Source organism: Carlito syrichta, unplaced genomic scaffold (assembly GCF_000164805.1).
Source record: "Carlito syrichta isolate Samal-C Ts95f unplaced genomic scaffold, Tarsius_syrichta-2.0.1 Scaffold170032, whole genome shotgun sequence".
NCBI lineage: Eukaryota > Metazoa > Chordata > Mammalia > Primates > Tarsiidae > Carlito > Carlito syrichta.
In genome coordinates this window covers 4,644-25,168 of record NW_007114128.1, presented here as the reverse complement: position 1 = coordinate 25,168, position 20,525 = coordinate 4,644, and the positions used below count along the sequence as shown (strand labels likewise).

General features: G+C 47.3%; 1 protein-coding gene across 1 annotated transcript in view; it reads left to right on the top strand.

Annotated features, from left to right (window-relative positions):
* KLHDC10 (kelch domain containing 10) overlaps nt 1-17,790 on the top strand; it is a 59,400-nt gene extending 41,610 nt beyond the window's left edge. The window contains exons 3-10 of the mRNA XM_008051355.2: nt 3,586-3,807; nt 8,313-8,467; nt 9,943-10,091; nt 11,906-11,990; nt 13,145-13,211; nt 13,722-13,769; nt 16,146-16,285; nt 17,203-17,790. Of these exons, the coding sequence (XP_008049546.1) occupies nt 3,586-3,807; nt 8,313-8,467; nt 9,943-10,091; nt 11,906-11,990; nt 13,145-13,211; nt 13,722-13,769; nt 16,146-16,285; nt 17,203-17,412 (1,076 nt within the window). The 3' untranslated portion in view covers nt 17,413-17,790. The remainder of the gene's footprint in view (nt 1-3,585; nt 3,808-8,312; nt 8,468-9,942; nt 10,092-11,905; nt 11,991-13,144; nt 13,212-13,721; nt 13,770-16,145; nt 16,286-17,202) is intronic.
* The last annotated feature ends 2,735 nt before the right edge of the window (nt 17,791-20,525 follow it).

The following is a 20,525-nucleotide window of genomic DNA, read 5'->3' as shown; positions in this document are numbered from 1 at the left end:
TTGGAGTCTTACTCTGTCACCCAGACTGGAGTGCAGTGGCCGCTCCCAGCCACTGCAGCCTCGACCTGCTGGGCTCCGGCAATCCTTCCGCCTCAGCCTTCCAAGTAGGTGGAACTACAAGCATGCGCTACCACGCCTGGCTAATTTTTTGATTTATTGTAGAGATGAGGTCTCACCAAGTTGCCCAGGCGGGTCTTGAACCCGCGGGCTCAGGCAATCCACTCACCTCAGCCTCCCAAGGTGCAGGATTACAGGCTGAGCCACCGAGCCCGGCTTATTTTTGCCTTAAGCAGTCTTTTTTTTTTTGAGTTGGAGTCTCACTCAGTCACCCAGACTGGAGTGCAGTGGCCGCTCCTGGCCACTGCAGCCTCGACGTGCCGGGCTCTGGTGATCCTTCCGCCTCGGTCTTCCAAGTAGGTGGAATTACAGGCGCGCGCTACCCACGCCCGGCTAATTTTTTGATTTATGGTAGAGATGAGGTCTCACCAAGTTGCCCAGGCGGGTCTCGAACCCGCCGGCTCAGGCAATCCACTCGCTTCAGCCTCCCAAAGTGCTGGGATTACATGCTGAGCCACCGAGCCCAGCCGGCTAATTTAAAAAAAAATTTTTTTTGTAGAGACAGGGTCTCACTATGTTGCCTGGGTTCAAGCAATCCTCCTGCCTTGGCCTCCCAAAGTGCTGGGATTGCCTATGTGAGCTACTGCACATGGCCCACATTTCAGGTGCTGGGTAGCCATATGTTATGGCTCATGGCTGCCACGTTGGGCAGTGCAGGCTAGACTGTAATAAGCTCCAGAGGACGAAGGGTGGTCACTGTCTTATTAGTGTGTCCCTAACACAGCACAGTACATGGTACATAGCCGGCTTCCAGTAATACTTTTGACTTGAATAAATGAGTAGATAAATATGGAACATCATTTTGACTGACTCCCCAATGAGTAATCTATGTGAGTAAGTTGTATTTGTCACAGAAATAGTTGGCAATAACTCATCATGGAACACCTTCTCTACTGTGTAGCCATTTGGGGAAAATCTAGAACTTACTGTATTTTCATATTCACCCAAAAGCAGCTTTAAAAATTGTCTGTTGGCTTCAGTTAATACACCAGATGATAGAGAGTTTTAGAATCCCTGTCTGTCGTCCATAGCAATGCTGTGAGGTTTCTTCTTCAGATTTGTCTTGCTTATTCTTAGAAGCATCTGTGCCTTGAGAAGACTATTGCATAATCCAGCATCAGTTCCCTAAATCATGTATCTCTTAAGCAAAATAATACCAAAGTCCACTGGGAGCCGGACACGTTTAATCATCCCTGTCATTGTTCACTTTGACCTGAAGTTAAAGTCAACACAACTTTCAGTACCTGATGTGGATCGCCCACTGTTTGGGTGATGTGGGCGACACAAGATCATTATTTACATGATCTTTGCCCTGAGAAGCTTATAATCTCTTCGGAGAAGAAAAACAAGCTGGTGAAATGAATAAAGTAAATGCCTGGTGAGCTGACTCTGGCTCTGTGTGGTGCTGGCTGTGCACCCTTGTCTTGGTTTAGACAGGTGAACACAGACATGCTCCTCTGCACCCACACGACTCCCAGCCTCCTGGAGAGACTCCTCTTTGAACCAGTAGACATCTTGATACATCTTGACATCTGTGAGCTACAGTGACAGTAGCCCCATATACAGATGAGGAAGCCGAGACTCCGTGACTTCTCAAGGCAGCAGCCGGAAGAGCCTGGACTCACGCCTGGAGACTAAGGAGCCTGCTCTTTCTTCCAGGCCACGCTTTCTGTGTTTCCAGAGTCCTAGAAAGAGAAGTTGTGTTCTTCACTTAGGGCAAAGCCCACCTCCTGAGTACACAAGCCAGCTGGCTATTGTTTGCCCATTGTGCTATTTGTGGATTGTCGTGGTGGCGGTGTGACTATCTTGTTAATGGCCCACGTATGCCCTCATACTTGAGTAGCCTGGGGCTGAGCCAGAGGGCCTGGGGATTTATTGACAAGAAAGTGCCACGTGGCTGGACTTGGAGACAATTTCACACCAGGGGTGAGGGTAGGTGGGCCGGGGCGGGAGAGCCCTTCCACGCAGACAGACCTGCTCACATGGCAGCAGAGCATGTGGGAGCCTGAAGGCAGGCATGGCCTCCATGCCAGCAGGGACCTGATGCCTGAGGGAGGAGCCAGCCAGGACACCAGTGGGACTCGCAGCGTTCTGTTTGTTCCCTAGTTGCCGCAGCTCTAGTGTCTAGATCTGTGCAGAATCTCCCTTCTGTTCTTGTTAAAACCAAGCCCTAGAAAGTAGGATTTGGACTAAAAAAAGAAACACTGAGGCTTCTCTCAAGTCGGTAACAGATGCTTGTATAACAGCTGATTAGGTGTCTGGCGCCGTCCTAAGCATTGACTCATGTTACCTACCACTAACATATACAAGCAGGTGCAGCTTTAGGGCAGCCGTGGCCACTTCTCATCCCAGCCAGTGTGTCTTGTCACATCCTTGGTTCTGAAACTGTGCAAGCATTTCATAGACTGATCTAAAAATGGTAAGGACAGGTCAGGCATGGTGGCTCACGCCTGTAATTACAGCACTTTGGGAGGCGGAGGCAAGAGGATTGCCTGAGCCCAAGGGTTTGATACCAACCTGGGCAACTTGGCAAGACCTCGTCTTTACAATAAACCAAAAAATTAGCGGGGCGTGATAGCATGCGCCTGTACTTCCCGCTACTTGGAAGGATGAGGCGAAAGGATCGCCTGAGCCCAGCAGGTGGACGATGGGGTGGCCGTGAGCCTGCCACTACGCTGCATCCTGGGTGGCAGAGTGAGACTCTGATTCAAAATAAATAAATAAATAAAATAAAAATGGTAAGGACAGCAGAAATAATAAAAAGGGTTTTTTTGTTTATTGACTCACTTTAAAATAGCCACGAAGTACTTTTTAGGGAACTGGTTGATGTAATTTGGCCTCAGAAAGCCTTACGGTATAAACTATAGCAGGAGCTTTTCTTAGTAAAGGTCTTAAAGGATAAAGGATGTTCTCTGAGATAAATGTCAGGATGCTCTGTGTCACCCGCCATAAGAACTGGAGTGGGATTTAAGTTCTGAGTTTTGCTATACTTCTCCATCTTAAGTGTATAATTATATTTAGTGGAAAAACCATAGGTTTTGTGTGTGTGCACTTTTATTTATACATGACTCACATTTGTGATTATCTTTTATATAGTTTTCTAATATTCACAGTTTAATTTAGTTGACCTTTGTTTTTTTTTCTCCTCTAAGAAAACAAGGAATTTTTTCTTGTTAACTTTTGGATTATTAAACCTCTTCTCCTGAAAATTCCAAGTTGTCAGCCATCTTTCTGAATTTATCATGCTCTTGACAGTTGTCAAAATCTGAAGGTGGTCATGTGAAATAGCCATGGAGACCAGCTCCTTAACCCTGAAGCAGTGAATGAGTATGTGAACAACCCAAGCAGAGAAACGTGCATTGTGTCATAGCCTCTCTGCCCCTCTTAGAGCTTAGTGATATCACCTGATTCTGTCTGTGCTTCCAACCTGGGAGGCCGCCTGCAGATCACTGTCCTCTTCTCTCCTAGGCCACAGGCCTCCACCGGCACGAAGTGGACATCGCTGTGTGGCAGACAACACCAACCTCTATGTGTTTGGCGGCTACAACCCAGACTACGACGAGTCAGGGGGGCCCGACAACGAAGACTACCCCCTCTTCAGGGAGCTCTGGCGGTACCACTTCGCCACGGGTGTGTGGCACCAGATGGGCACTGACGGCTACATGCCCCGGGAGCTGGCATCCATGTCACGTGAGTGCAGGCAGGCCTGACTTCCGACTTTGTGAAACGCCTGTGGGGTCATGTTCCCTAGTAACGTCAAGTAGTGCTGTCAAGGGACTTAGCCCTGGCATGGATGGCCCCCTGCTGTGGTAGATCCTGGTGGTGACTCAGAGTCCCTTGGGTGGGTCTGAATCCAGCTGTCTATCAGTTGGCTTCTGTCAGCCAGGTGAATTTTAGCCCTAATCCCCTCTCCTGTGAAGTGGCATTAATCATATCCTAGAGGTTCGGCGAGAAGTGTCATATATATGCCGGGGACATGCAGCAGGAGGTCAGCGGGTGGGCTTTTGATGCGGGTGGGTGGCAGCTGTGTGTGAAGTGTCTTGTCTCAGACACTGCGGCTTGGCTCCAGACCCCACAGTGAGGTGGCCCAGAAAGTGCTACCCCCCTTTATAGAGTTACATTGATGCCATACTGAATCTACTAAGTGTACGGTAGCATTACGTCTAAAAAAGTACATACCTTCACTGAAAGGACTTTATTGCTAAAAGATGCTAGTGACCATGGACCCTTTGGCAAGTTGTAGCCTTGCTGGTGGAGGGTCTTGCCTGATGCTGGCAGTGCTGCCTGGCCAGGTGCTGTGTGCTAAAGGTTGGGGTGGCTGGGCTGTTTCTTGAGGTAAGACAGTGAAGTTTGCTGCATCGACTGACTTCCTTTCATGTGGCATGAGATGTTGTTGCTAATATTTTGCCCACAATAGGACGTCTTTCAGAACCAGTCCTCTCAAACCCGGCTGCTGCTGAATCAGCAAAGTTGATGTGCCAGTCTAACAATGCTGGTGTTCCCTGTGCTCACAGCATCCCCACCAGGGGAAGGTTCCGTCTCAAGGAGCCACACTCTGTGCTCACCCACAAGCAACAGCTCCTCGGGCACTCATTCTTTCAGGTTGTATCACGAGGTTGCAGCCGTTCCGCACATCTTCAGTCTCCATTTCTTGTTTTGTTTTGTTTAGAGATGAATTCTCATTACATTGCCCAGGCTTGCTTCTAACTCATGGGCTCAAGCAATCCTCCTGCCTCGACCTCCCAAAGTGCTGGGATTATAGGCATGAGCCGCCATGCCAGGCATAGGCGCCATTTCTTGTCTTGTCTTGTTTTGTTTAGAGATGGGTTCTCGCTACATTGCCCGGGCTTGCTTCAAATTTCTAGGCTCAGGTAATCCTCCTGTCTCAGCCTCCCAAGTAACTGGAACTACCCAGCTCAGGCTGTACTTCTAATTCTACTTGTCTTGCTGTTTCCATGACATCTGCAGTTTATTCCTCCACTGGAGTTTTGAACCCCTAAAAGTCATCCATGAGGGTTGGAATCACCTTTCTCCAAACTCCTGTTAATTTTGCTGTTTTGACCTCCCGTGAATCATGAATGTTCTTTATGGCATTAACAATGGTGAATCCTTTCCAGAAGGTTTTCTTTTTTTTTTTTAGATTGGAAAATATAGTTTATTTAGAAAGTAAATTAGAGAGAGAGAGAGGAGATTCACCTCCCCAAGGTAGGGGAGGGGGTCAAAGCTAGGAAACATGGTGGCCATAGCTCAAAGAACACATGATCTAGCCAGTGCTTAGCAAAACAATGGCCTCCAGAAGGTTTTCAATTTATTTTGCCCAGATCCATCAGAGAAATCTATGGTAGCTATAGCCTTACAAAATGTATTTCTTAAACAATAAGACTTGAAAGTTGGAATTACTGTTTCACCCACGAGCTGCAGAATGGATATTGTTATCAGCAGGCACAAAAACAGCATTAATCTCTTTGAACATCTCTGTCAGGGCTCTTGGGTGATTATGCACATTGTCAATGATCAATAATATTTTGAAAGAGATCTTTTTTTCTGAGCAGTGGGTCTCAACAGTGGGCTTGAAATATTCAGTAAACCAGGCTGCAAGCACAAGTGCTGTCATCCAGGCTTTGCTGTTCCAGAGTCAATTGAGCATAATTCTGAAGACCCTAGTATTTTCAGAATGGTAAATGAGCTCTGGCTTCCACTTAAAGTTACCGGCTGCATTAGCCCTCAGCAAGAGTTAGCCTGTCCTTGGAAGCTGGGCCTTGACTTCTCCTCTCCAGCTATGGGAGTCCTAGGTGGTATCTTCTTCCAATAGAAGGCTGTTTTGTCCACATGGAACGTCTGGTGTTGAGTGTGGCCACCTTCACCAATGTCCTCAGCTCCGTCTTCCAGATAAATCACAGCAGCTTCTCCATCAGCACTTGCTGCTTCACCTGCACTTGATGTTCTAGAGACGGCTGCTTTCCTTAAACCTCATGAACCAGCCTGAGCTCACTTCCAGCTTTTCTCCTGCAGCTTCCTCACCTCTCTCAGTCCCTGTGGACTTGAAGAGAGTCAGGACCTTGCTCTGGATCAGGCTTTGGCCTAAGGGAACGTGGTGGCTGGTTTGCTCTTGTATCCAGACCACCCACACTTCCTCCATATCAGCAGTGTGGACACTCGCTTTCTCATCGTTTATGCATCCCCTGGAGTAGCACTTGCAGTTTCCTATGAGAACCTTTCCTTCATGTTCACAACTTGGCTACTGGAGCAAGAGGCCTGGCTTCTGCCCTGTCTTGGCTTTTGACATGCCTTCCTCGCTAAGCTGAATCATTTCTAGCTTTTGACTTACAGGGAGAGATGTGTGACTCTTCCTTTCACTTGAACACATGGAGGCTATTGTAAGGTTATCCGTTGGCTTAATTTCCATTGTGTTGTATCTCAGGGAATAGGGAGGTCCCAGGAGAGGGAGAGAGATGAGGGAATGTCTGGTTGGTGGAGCAGTCAGAATACACAAGACATGGATCGATTAAGTTCACCATCTTATATGGGTGGGGTTCATGGTACCTCAAAACAGTAGTATCATCAAAGACCCCTGCTCACAGATCACCGTAACAGGTATAATAACTGAAAAAGTGTGAAATGTTGTAAGAATTACCAAAGTGCAACACAGAGACACGAAGTGAGCTCTTGATGTTGGGAAAATGGTACTTTGCTCCATGCAGAGTTGGCACAGACCAAGCAAAGTGCACTGCGGCAGGGTCTGCCTGTGCTTGTACACGCTCTCTGCATCCTCACAGCACCCCTAGGATGCGGGCACTGGCATTGTTGCCATTGTGCGCACAAGGAAGCTGAAGCTTCAGAGGCCCATAAATCATGACTGGGCACGCAGGTGCTGGGATTGAAGCCCACCCTGGCTGGCTTTTGCTAGGAGGCCGAAACATGCGATTTAATACTGCTCTCCAGTTCCGTTTCATCATTTGTAAAAATGAGAAGATTATAATAGGTCCTACTTCATGGGGTTGCTGTAAAGATTAATTTAGGGGCCGGGCTTGGTGGCTCAGCCTGCAATCGCAGCACTTTGGGAGGCCGAGGGGGTGGATTGCCTGAGCCCGCGGGTTTGAGACCAACCCGGGCAACTTGGCGAGACCTCGTCTCTACAATTAAAAAAAAAGTTAGCTGGGCATGGTAGTGCATACCTATAGTTCTGGCTACTGGGAAGGCTGAGGCTGAAGAATTGCTGGAGCCCAGCAGGTCAATGCTGGTGTAGCCGTGAGTGCGCCACTGCACTCCAGCCTAGGTGACAGAATGAGACTCTACCTCCAAAAAAAAAAAAAGATAGGGAGGCTAATGAGGTTGCTGAGGTCACACTGGAGTTCAAACCCAGCTCCCTGGCTCCAGGGCCCACGCTGCTGACTACAGCACTGCACCAGTTGAAGAAATTGTTTTGTTCCCTGAAAGCCACGGAGGTAATACAGAAGCTGTATTTTGAGAGAGAGAAAGAGAAAACATGTGTGAGAGAGTGTGTGCTGTGTGTACACGTATGGTGGCAGAAACAGACAGCTGTCGAGGGAGGAGCACAGAATCACCTGCAGGGACCATGCAGCTGAGGACCGAGATGGCAGGAGCTGTCCTTCCGATGCCGAGCTCGCCCCAGCACAACCACAGGGGCCCCTCGGGGTCTTCGCTTTTTTGCTGGTGCAGAGGTGGTAGATGCTTCCCTTTTCTCTGCTTTACTGCTTGCTTGAACCAACTCGAGCAGCAGTGGGCCTCTAGTTCCTGCAGTTCAGTCTTGATATACACAGTATTCAGTGAATTACACCAGTGTGCCCTGAAGATGTGTCATGTACCTAACAGTGAACTCTATGACACAGGTCATGTGGTGTGAATGAGACCTTTTCCCGCAGAATTTTGTGGTTCGGATTGTGTAGCCCTTATCTGAAACGCTTGGGACTAGAATGTTTCACATTTCAGATTTTTTGGGGCTTCAGAATATTTGCACTAAGCATCCCAAATCCGATTGTTTGAAATCCAAAATATTCCCTTGAGCATCTTTTCAGCACTCAGAACTTCTGGGCTTGAAACGTTTGGGGTTTCAGCTTTTCAGATTTGGGGTGGGCCAGCGGTAGCTAGCTGCAGAGGTGTGGGCACCTGCAGCCAGGGTCTGTGTGGAACGTGGTGGCATAGCCGGTGCATGAGGGATCTCTGCTCCTTCCCAGTCGTGCTGCACGGAAACAACCTGCTCGTGTTCGGAGGCACTGGCATCCCGTTCGGTGAGAGCAATGGCAACGATGTACACGTCTGTAACGTGAAGTACAAGAGGTGGGCCCTGCTCAGCTGCCGGGGGAAGAAGCCCAGCCGGATTTATGGACAGGTACTCTCGGGCCGCTGCAGGGCATGCTTGGCATGCTTGTGTCTTTCTCGTCTGGGACATCAGATTGTCTGTGTTGCTACTGTGTCTTTTAAGGGCAGCAAAGCTCCGTGGTTAGTATTTAATTTTCCAGCTCTGATGTGGAATTATAATGTGTACATCTGGTTACTTGCCACTTCCCTTCCTGTTATTTTAATCTTCGTTTCTACTTCAGTCTCGGTCGTGATCTACACCCAGATGGAAGTTTCTTTATATGTCAGAATCCCACCTACACCCCTACCCCTCGTGAGAGAGTGGGCCCCTCTGCGGCCACATCCTGTCATTTTTAGAGCGATTTTTTCAAGAGTCTTCTGACCTAAGTGTCAGAGTAGATGATGCTTGTGCTTGTTTAAGAGACTTTTCCATGGACCTGAGCTAAAGCATCTAGATGGTATAGAGGTTAGTTTGGGGTCCAGTTCTTCAAACTGTAGGTTTGAAAAGTTATATCCAGGAGAATAGGAGCAACCCACCATCATCAGAGAGCCTTTGAGCAGAGTGGGCTAAGCTGGAAACAAGCAGGCTTGGCTTCTTTGCAGACTAGCTGGCATTGGTACTGATGAACAGCTTCTGGGCTCAACCTCAAAGGGGCTCATATTGGAGGACTCTGTCGTGAGCATAATAGTAGCTGAACTGACACTGAAGAAGGGGCCGATGGAAAACGTCAAGTTCCTCGGATGTCCATAGACACATCCTCCTTAAGTGGCTTGTTTTTGTGTCTGCTGCTACTTCTTTAGAGCATTTTTATTTTTTATATTTATTTATTTATGTATTTTTATATATATTTTTTTGAGTTGGAGTCTCATTCTGTCGCCCAGGCTGAAGTGTGGTGGCATGCTCATGGCTACCTCAGCCTCGACCTGCTGGACTCAGGCGATCCTTCCATCTCAGCCTTCCAAGTAGCTGATACTACAGGTGTGCACCACCACGCCCAGCTAAATTTTTGATTTATTGTAGAGATGAGGTCTCACCAAGTTGTCCAGGCTGGTCTCCTACCCATGGGCTCAGGCTGTCCTCTCACCTCAACCTCCCAAAGTGCTGGCATTGTAGGCGTGAGCCACTGTGCCCGACCTTATTTTTTATTTTTATTTTAGAGCATTTTTCTTCTGTCTGCTTATAAAGAGAAGCCATTTGCAATGGGAAGTGCTCATGTCCATGGTCTGTAAAGTCTTTAGCTGGCTAGGACCCTTAGGGTTGATCATCTTGCCTGTCTAGGTGGGACTTGCTTTCTGGATGAGTGAAGCTTTACCTTTATGAAGGTATTTCCTGGTTCTAAAGATAATCACTCTCTGAATTCTCTGAAGTCTTTTGTCTGGTAAGGGTCTGATATTTTAAAAGATTATGAAATCCAGGAGAATTTTATAAAACCAACTTTTGAGGTGTCTGGTGAGTTTGCATTCTTTAATCAGTGTCAGTCTTGCTCACCTCTCCTCGCTCTCCAGGCTATGGCCATCATCAACGGCTCCCTTTATGTCTTCGGAGGGACAACCGGCTATATTTACAGCACAGACTTGCACAAGTTAGATCTCAACACCAGAGAGTGGACACAACTGAAGCCCAACAATCTGTCCTGCGATTTGCCGGAAGAGAGGTGAGGTTCTAGGATAAAACATCTTCATTCTTTCTTGCTAACATTGCTAACATTGACCTCTTTCAGAGCATTTGCAATATGAAGGAAACCCTTTGGTCCTAGTTAAAATCGCCAACTGGCTGTTGGATCCCAGGTCAGTGGTAATTCATTACGAAAGGTCTTCAGGAGAGGAAAGGGCATTTCCCTCTGAACTGCAGAATCTGTTCATGGAATTTCCTCTTACACTTTAGCCTTTCTGCATTAGGAAGATAGTCATACTCTGAAGAAGAAACCAGTGATAGCATTTGTAACTAAATTTTATATTACAGGCAAAACAATTACTTTCCAGTTACTTTTTGAAATTCTTTCTCAACTTGCATATTAAAATTGTTTGGCTTATTTGTTCACAGATATATCCCCAGTCCAGGGCACAGTGCTGTGCCCACAGAGGTGTCCAATGAATGCTGATCAGGTGGACAGATATATGGATTGAGGAAGGAAGGGGAGGGGAGGGGAGGAGAGGGAGAAGATGCTTGGAAAGATGGATTGATGGGTAGATGATGGATAGATGGATGACTTGAAGGATGGATGGCAGGTGGGTGAGTGGATGGATGGATGGTGGATAGATCGATGGTAGATGGATGGTAGATTGATGAATAGATGAGTAGACAGATTGATGAGTGGATGATGGAACGATGAATGGATGGTGGGTGGATGGTTGGTTGGTTGGTGAACGGATGGGTGGCGGAAAAGTCAGTCATCCAAAGTGTGCTCTTAAAGCATTCCGATGCCCTGTGGTTCTCTGGCTGCCCTCAGTAGCAGTCCTACACCCTCCCCTTCTCTTCTAGAGTAGCAGTTGCCGCTTAGAATTCAACTCACTGAAACACTTGAAGAGATTTCTCCCCTCCAGATTAAAAGCAAAGACAGCAAACAATCTTTTATTCACTCTATTTAGGCTAATCCAGTGTCTCTTTGTTGCCTTTCAACATAGTGGCGTGCAGGTACTAAGAGGAAGTCATCTTTAGTGTAGTGTGTTAGTGGGTTGATTATTGCAAAATTACCCGGAGAGGACTGGGAAGCTGGTCTGTTACTGGAGTGATTTTGATGCAATTTATTTTATCAGCACCAGGGCCTCTAGGGAAAGGAGAAAATAGATTTAAGTTTTCAGAGCATTTTCACATGGTTGCTTTCTTTGAATCATTTGTGGACGTATTATAAATTGTTTTCTCTGCTAGCTAGACTGCCTAGATAAAGGTTCTGGTAGGTGTTTCATATTATATTTATAGTTCTGTGTAGCTAAATGCGTATCTTACTTTGAAAACCCATAGTCTAGGGTCTCTAACTAAATGTAGGCAGATCACTTTTAAACACTCTATAATAATTGCCTTCCTTGTACAAAGTTATCACAGAAGATTATTGAAAATGTCTAGACTATAAATGAGCAAAATTAAGAAAATAAAAACAAAATCTAAACTCAGAGGCAACCAGGGTTAACATTTTGGATTATATCCATGTAGTCATTTTCTGTGCATATTTGTACATTTTTAATTAGATGATAGGTTATCTGCTCTTTTGTAACTGATTTTTTTTTAACTAGTGACACGAAAGAAGTTCTCAATATATTAACCATCCTCTCGGCCTACATTCTTAGTACTTGCATAGTAATCTATTCTATGTCGTTCTATAATTCATGCAACCAATTCATATTGTTAAACAGTTGGGTTATCTCTAATAATTTATTGTTATAGATAATTATGCAGTAAAAACCCTGCAGCTAAATCTTGGGTAGATCATTTTCCACTTATTTATAAATGCGTTTTGTTGTATATTTTTAGATACCGACATGAAATCGCACATGATGGGCAGAGGATTTACATCTTGGGAGGTGGAACTTCCTGGACGGCATATTCCTTAAACAAGGTATATTTTTTAGAAAAGAAAAAAGGGAGAGGGAGAAGGATAGAGAGTGGCATGTGTCATACTAAGCAAGATGGTTCTGCTACTTTAGGTCTTTCCATTTTCAAGCAGGTTGCTCATCGCCATCTATTTTGTACCAGATGCTCTCTTGTAAGGGCGAACTCTGTGCCCCTCTGTACCTTCTAATTGACAGCTGCGTGTATCACACACTGAAAGTACCCTATGGAAACTACTCCCGGGTGCTGGATGAGGAAAGTGACTGAAGGGAAGGCGTACAACCTGAGTGGAGCAGCTGATGAGAATTGCACTGGGATTCTCAGAATGTCACCTCCCTGTCATCATCAATACTTGTCTCTAACAGAACAGGCTCGTTGAGGGCTGCATGTCACTAATTGAGAAAGCTGGGCTCTGAAGGGCTGTTACCCATCCTTCCCTGTGGTACTTCTGAAACATCACAATCACATATCCCAAGGAAGTCTAGGTTAGGCTCTTGAGATCCTGGTCTGCCTAATGGCCTTTTTCAAGTCTTGTCAAAACTGCATCCCCACATTCCCTTACCAGTACTTGCTTTCTTCTGCTATAAAAATGTTAAAGGGCCAGGTGTGGTGGCTCATACCTATAATCTCCACGCTTTGGGAGGCTGAGGCAGTAGGATTGCTTGAGTCCAGGATTCGAGACCAGCCTAGGCAACATAGCGAGACCTCTTCTCTATAAAAAAAAAAAAAAAAGAGTTACATGTGTATTGTAGAAAATGTGGAGGATGCAGAACAGCTTACAGAAGAAAGCCAGGAGCCACGTGCAGTGCTGCTTTTCATTCCAAGTGTTTTTCTTCCTTTTTCTCTGTGAACTTTAAAAATGGAAATCATATATGTGCTTAGTTTTTAGCTGCCTCATGTAATATTTTGCTTTGTATTCGTGTTTGGAAAGATCAGAAAAGAACAAAGGAAAACAAGGCAGACTTTTCAGCTGAGAATATATGTGTGCACAGGTTGTTAACAGTTCGGTTTTCAGTATGGAAAATCGCTGTACTTTCTGCTCAGTTTTGCTGTGAATCTAAAACTGCCTAAAAAAATAAAAGCTATGTTTAAAAAAGCCATTTTTCAGGCTAGCTAAACTTACAGTTATTTATCTGTGTGTATGTTCTTTTTTTCTCCAAGATCCATGCATACAACCTTGAAACAAATGCATGGGAGGAAATTGCAACAAAACCCCATGAAAAAATAGGTAAATTCAAAATATTGATTCATTTGTCTTTAACACGTACATATTGCACGTTCACTTTTTTTGAAAGGGGAAAAGTGATTGTATTGAGCTGTATGGCGAGTAAAACACCTGTTGAACTGGTGTTAGCGATCGCTTGTGTTCCTTAACCCTGCTGTAATTCTTCCATGGCCATTATCAGAGACTTTTAGTGGGGATTACTGAACTCTGTGGCAGAAATGGGGAAATGGTGGTGGGATAAGAAATTGGAGCTTAAATCAAGACCTACCTGTCTCTTTGCGGGTAAAAGGACCCCTGACCCTCCCTCCCCCTTCGATTTCCTGGCATCATAGCATTGTTTTGTTGCGATGAGACTTCTAGTTTTGAAATAAGGATTGGAAGGGCCAGTCAGTGTGCTTCATGCAGCAAAGCGACTGTTTGGTGTTACTCATAATGTGACTTTCACTATTAGGTCAGTGTTATTTTCAGTCTTTCTGTGAATAATAGAATTTCTGTGGTCATGTATTTTTGCAGGTTTTCCTGCAGCCCGAAGGTGTCACAGTTGTGTTCAAATAAAAAACGGTAAGGATTGTGACTAATGTTTGCTTCTATAATTATCTCTGCTAAAAAGATTGTATTTCCAGGGCTATGCCTGTCATCACAGCACTTTGGGAGACCAAGGTGAGAGGATGCCTGCGTCTAGGGGTTTGAGACCAGCCTGGGCAACTTGGTGAGACTTTTTCTCTACACTAAACCAAAAAATTAGCTGGGCGTGGTGGCGTATACCTGTAGTTCCAGCTACTCAGGAGGCTGAGGCGGAAGGATCACCTGAGCCCAGCAGGTCGAGGCTATGGTGGCCATGAGCGTGCCACTGCACTCTAGCCTGAGCAACAGAGTGAGACTCTGACTCAAAAAAAAAAAAAAAAATCTTATTTCCTAACGATAGCACCTCAGAAGAGGTGTACACCTTTGGGGAAAGTCTGTTTCTTGTACTTTGAACTCAAGGGGAAATCTACACCTTAGCAATTTATAGTGTAAGCTAGTATGGTGTTGGGGTTCCCTCAGATATAAGAGAACTCTATAAATTGGCAGTAAAGAAGCTGTGATTGCACGCCCAGCCTCTCAGGACTCCACCCCTCAGCAGATGTCTGTGGTCATGGTGGGTAACCCTGATGATCATGGCTGCTGGTGCAGTGGGGACCCCCATTGACGTCGTAGTGAAACTGTCACAACTCCTCCCGCATGCTGCTTTACAAAGCCACTTCTGTTCTGATGCCAAGCAGAACTCTTAGGCCATTCTGTGGCTGTGTGATAACAAAGGCATCGTGTGGCTTCAGAAAGCAGTGGCAGCTAATTGATCTGAGTGGATGACTCCTCTCTGGGTACCCTTTCTGTCTTTTAATTTACAGTTCATTTGACAGTTTGATATGGCGCCCTAACTTGTTCCTGGGAGGAAAGTGTGTGTAGATTAATTAGATGACCTCTCCCTCTCAGCAGCTTAGCCCAGATTTCACTGAGGTGACTGCTGTCTCTAGTGAGAGGGACTTTTTGTTATGCTTCTGCTTTGTGGATAAGATTTATAGATGGTGGCATTGTTCAGCTTTGCCTCTCTGAGAATGGAGCTGTACTTTAAAGTTTTCCTTGAATCCTAGCCAAAGAAGTTTCCAGTGCATGTTATTTATTTATTTATTATTTTTGAGTTGGAGTCTTACTCTCGCCCAGGCTGAAGTACAGTGGCACACTCATGGCCACCCCAGCGTTGACCTGCTGGGCTCCAGTGATCCTTCTGCCTCAGCCTTCCAAGTAGCCAGAACTACAGGCATGTGCTACCATGCCCGACTAATTTTTTTTTAATTTATTGTCAAGATGAAGTCTCACCAAGTTGTCTGGGCTGGTTTCAAACCCGCAGGCTCAGGCTGTCCACTCACCTTGGCCTCCCAAAGTGCTGGGATTACAGGCTGAGTCACCGAGACCAGCCTCCAGTGCATTTTATAGTTTAATTAAGTATTGGCTTAAACTTGATCTAGACCTGAGCTAAGACATTTATTCATTTAGTTGTTTGAGGCCAAGCAGTGTTCATATGGCATTCAGCCTTAGTTCTGCGCATTTAGTTTGAAGGTTCACGTAGCCTTTGTTATTAGCTGATTAATTACAACAAGCTGATTTTACCAAAAATAAGAGCCTTTCATTTTGGAATAATTTTGTTCCTGATAAAGAACTGTACAGATCAAATGGATTTCAGTTTGTCCTCTCTGGGCTGAAGAAAGCTTGGAAAAACCTCTTTTGTGCCCCCAAACTGAACACTGCAGTGAATGTTTCTCCTCAGATTAAACGTCTAGACAGAGGACATTTCTCTGTCTGGGTAGATAAATGCATATTATTTCTAGGACACTACTATAAAGAAGACTTGGAGACGTGTTTTGTTTGGCTCATATGTGTGTTAAAATGTTTTAAACTAGGAGCCAACACTTAAAAATCAAACTTGCATTTTGTTAAAAATTCTAGATTTCCAGCATCTGTTGGAAGCAGGGAGGACTTGGTGATGCCAGCCTGTGTCCCCTGTGGGGTCTGACACCTGCTATTGCACAGCTGTCCCCTCTTCTAGAGCACAGGCACTCCTGTCTGTTTTCCCTGGACCTGTGTCTGTTTCTTCTCCCGGGACCCCCTTGCCTGGTCACTTTTTGTGCCTGGAACCTGTAGATATTTGATTCTGGGAGCCCTGACATGAAGCTTCCTCAGAGGTGGCATCCTTAGTCCAGTCCTTAGAAGAGAACCTGACATGGTGTCCCAGTTCTGTTGAGGAACGAGACAGCAGCAGAGAGACCACCCGGCTGAAGTCCCTGTGTCACGGGCAAGCCACTTCCTGGTTCCCCATCAGTGGCTGGGGGATGAGCTCTAGAACACGGCACAGCTCCAACTCTTTCCCTCTGTGTGACCTGGGCTCTCTCTCCTCGACAGATGTGTTCATCTGCGGGGGCTACAATGGGGAGGTGATCCTGGGAGACATCTGGAAGCTGAATCTGCAGACATTTCAGTGGGTGAAGCTCCCGGCCACCATGCCAGAGCCCGTTTATTTTCACTGTGCAGCTGTTACACCAGTAAGTTCTTACTTTCATACCCTCCTTACACAGTGCAGGTGATAAGGAGACCTTTTTAGAGACATTAGCAAGGAAAAAGATCCTGATTTTGCCGAACCTGTGAATAAGAATGTGTTCTGGGGCTGAACGTGGTGGCTCACGCCTGTCATCCCAGCACTTTGGGAGGCTGAGGCAGGAGGATTGCTTAAGCCCAGGAGTTCAAGACTAGCCTGGGCAACATAGCAAGACCTCGTCTCAACAAAAATAAAAAATAAGCCAGGCATGGTGGCATGCATCTGTAGTCCTAGCTACCCAGGAGGCTGAGGCCGAAGGATCATCCGAGCCCAGGAGGTCCAGGCTGTGGTGAGCTATGATGGTGCCACTGCACTGCAGCCTGGAGAACAGAGTGAGACCCCGACTTTTTAAAAAATGTGTTTTTAAAACTTTCTTTAAAGCTAGTAGCCCTGAGGAAAAACCCACCATACCCAATGTAAAAGAGCACCATCATGTACAAGAATGCCCCTCGTGGCCTCAGGCCCCGACACTGTATCCAGGTGTCTCCTGAGAAGGCAGAATAGTCTGACTCACTTGATGCCGTGTGGGCGAGATCCCATTTGCTTCTTGAGGCACAGTCCTTCACCTCGTGTTTGTAGTCCAAGTATTTGGCACTTCGATACTTCATCCAGTCTTAGTTTGGAGGTGTTAGCAGAAAGGGAAGTTGCTCTTGAAGTTTTAAAAAAGCTGCAATTTTCCCCCCTTGTCCACTCTTGTCTTACTTAAACCCTCTGGATCTCTGCACCGTGTTGGGATCAGGGAGATGGGTATTTTTGTTTCATCTTGATTCGGCCCATGGTGCTTTTTTCCCCCTGAATCTCCAGCCTCGGTCACCGTTTTCCCCCGTTTGAACTTGTCCTCTGCTGACTGCCGTTTGTTTGTAGGCTGGCTGCATGTACATTCACGGCGGCGTGGTGAACATCCATGAAAACAAACGGACTGGGTCGTTGTTCAAGATCTGGCTGGTGGTGCCCAGCCTGCTGGAACTGGCCTGGGAGAAGCTGCTCGCGGCCTTCCCTGACCTGGCCAACCTCTCCCGAAAAGAGCTTCTGCATCTGGGACTCACACAGGGACTCATCGAGCGCTTGAAATGAGGACTTCGGGACTGTTCATGGATCCTGGAAATGTTAATTTAAAGAGACCCCTTTATTTATGGGCAGTGTAGAATGTGCTACAGAGGAGTGGTTACCCTGATCAAGGCCTTACTCAGAAATTACATCAGATGCCTTTCTGTACATTGGTTTTTAAGTTCACGGACATCTCACTCCCCATGTGCTTCCACCCTGGCTTGCCCCTCCTGCCCTGTGACACGCACACGTGCTCGCACACCCCCTCTTCCTCGCTGGAGCTGAGGGAGGGGCTGAAGGCACCTTAATAACGTCCTGAATCAAGATAAAGACACTTTTTAAAGGAATCCTGAATATACGATCATGTCAGCCAATGTTCTACAAATACTGCATCATCACCAAAAAACGTAAAGCTAAAAAAATTTAATCCAGCAACAAGCAGCAACTTGGGGGATAGAGTGAGAAGGCTAGCCTTGAGAATCCTGGGGTTACACTTAGTGTTGCCAAGATGCATCCGACCCTTAGCTGGACCTGATGGCAGCACGCTGCCCTCTTGCTGTAGGTCGCAAGCCCCTCCTTGGCTTTGAAGGAAAGCTAACCAGCTCGGCGGCTTTCGGGCACTGGTTGCTTTCTCATCCTTACGGTGCCAATGGTTAGAGTTGGCTTGTCACAAAATGTGCGTGTGTGTCGTGGTTGTGCTCTTTGATGTTGCTCTTAGAAACTGTGGCACCAGCAGTGTTTCAGCTCGAGAAACTGATGGTGTTCAGAGTTCTTCATTCTGGCAGTTCTGAAATTCTCCTGTGCTTGTTGAGGGTTTCAAGTAGCCCTTTCACTTCTTCCTGGGGAACTGCGGACCCCGTCTTCAGTGTCAGTGCTGTGGGATGCAGACACATGACCCTGACAGAGGCCAGAGCAGGGCTGGCAGAGGGAGCCGCGCCCGGCCGGGCTGCCTCGGCTCTGCACGGGCAGGGACCTCTGCCATGCCGGCCCCTTCCTGTCTGGATTGTGCTTCCTTTCTGCCTCTGGACCGTGCACCTGCAGTTTTCCCAGGCAGCTGGTCCTTGGTTTCCCTCAGCTCGTTGCCTTCTCCCCCGTCTGCTTTAACGTGCGTGGTGCCCAGTGACTGTCTAGTCACCCTTCCACGAATCAAGTGTCATGTAAGAACCAGCCTGAGGAAGGAACGAAGTGGAGTGGCATTTACTTTTGAGCATGAGCTTTTAGTTCTGGGTTGGTTTATTTTTTTAGTTATGGAAAGAGCAAAGGTCTAAATTTTCCCTTGCTTTGCCATCAGGTGGGCAAGCCGTCACTGTGAGCACTCAGAAGGCACACAGGCGGGTGCGGGGACAGGTGGCACTGACCCCGTGGGCATCCAGAAGGTCACAGGCGAGCCCCAGTGCTGTAGGCACACGGGAGGACACAGTGCTGACCCTCACCGGGGCCCCTTGCTGCAGGACACTCATATGGAGATGTGGGACGCATTTCTCCTTTTGGTGCTTCATTCCACCCAGTTCTTAAAATGTTCTTTCTCCTCCTTCCCGGAAGAGATCTGCTGAGCTGCTGTGTGGATTTAAAGGTTGCCTTTCAGCTGGGCGCAGTGGCTTAAGCCTGTAATCCCAACACTTTGGGAGGCCGAGGTGAGAAGATTGCTTGAGCTCGGGTTCGAGACCAGCCTGGGCAAGTTGGTGAGACCTTGTCTCTACAATAAATCAAAAAATCAGCCGGGCATGGTAGTGTGCGCCTGTTAGTTCCAACTACTTGGAAGGCTGAGGCTGAAGGATCACCTGAGCCCAGCAGATCGAGGCTGTGGTGCCTGTGAGCATGCCGCTGTACCAGCCTGGGCAACAGAGTGAGACTCTGACACAAATAAATAAATAAAGTTGCCTTTCAGTTATGCCTGAAAGTGACCCTCTGAGGTTCAGTTCTCGGGAGGAGAAAATCGTGGACCATACCAGGACCCTGAGCCCATGGAGCCAGGGGAGCTGTATCTTGGGAGGCCGTGAAGAGCGCCCATCTGCAGGTGCACGTCCTCCTGGAGAGGGAGGCAGGGGAGCAGTTCCTCAGGCCGCCAGTTGCATCTCGCCGTCGCCATCTGCAGGACTCAGCCCTCTGCCACTGCCTCCGGGCTTGCCCCTCTGGGAACATGCCCCAGAGCAGGTCGGGCCAAGCAGCTGCACGGTCCCCGGCAGAGTGCAGCCTGGTTGCTGGATACGTGATGGTCAGGCAAGTCGGCTGTCCAGGGCGGAGAGAGGATGTTTGCTGTGAACTTGTGAAGGGACCGAGGACTGAGGCTCAGCCTCTGTGCCGAGACATCCAGGGTCCTCGGGATGTCAGTGGGTCTTTAGCTGGTCCCGTCCACACCTGCTGCACCCTTTTGAAGCCCTTGAGGACCGTCTTCCTGGAGGTGGGATTTGGGGCCTGCCCCTGAAGGCCGGGTGTGACGTTCCCGTAAAAGTACACACACGCCTTTGGCCAAAAGTGTTTTAGGATAACACTGGTGGAAACGACGGGGTTCGCCCAGCGCTGTGTGCTGTAGCGCCTCACATGTGCCAAATGAGAAAGCGAGTGAGCCTTAAAAGCAGACAGCTGGCGTTTTACATGGGCTCACCAGGCGGCCAGTGTGCCAGTGACCAGCACCCCAGCATTCCTGGCGCTGCTGATGTAGGAATCTCCAGGCTTGCCGCTGCCTCACCTCTCAGAGGTGCCCCACCCACCTTCAGCCCTGAAGTTCAAGTGCAATATGTAGACACATGGATGTGCACAGACTGTGCATAGACATGGCCCTCGAGCAGGTAGGCTCCCTTCCTGTATCTGTCTTGGAAGCCAGCTCAACACCTGAGAGTCAAATGATGCCAAGAGTTTTAGATGTGACCGGCTGGCTCGGGCCAGCTTGCAGGACGGCTGGATTTCCAAGTCCACATTCTCTTACTCCAACTCATGGAGATGTGTTGCTCTGTGGGTTTGTTCGAGCTGACATCTGTGTCCCAGTCGTCATTGCACCATCTCATGCTTGCGTGTCTTCTTACGCTTCTTCGTCCAGCAACAAGGAAGTTCACCTGTAAGGAGTTTCCCAGACAGAGAAGTAAAGCCTAGTATTTAATATGATCAGTTCTGCATACATACTAATTTATCTGGGAAGTTAA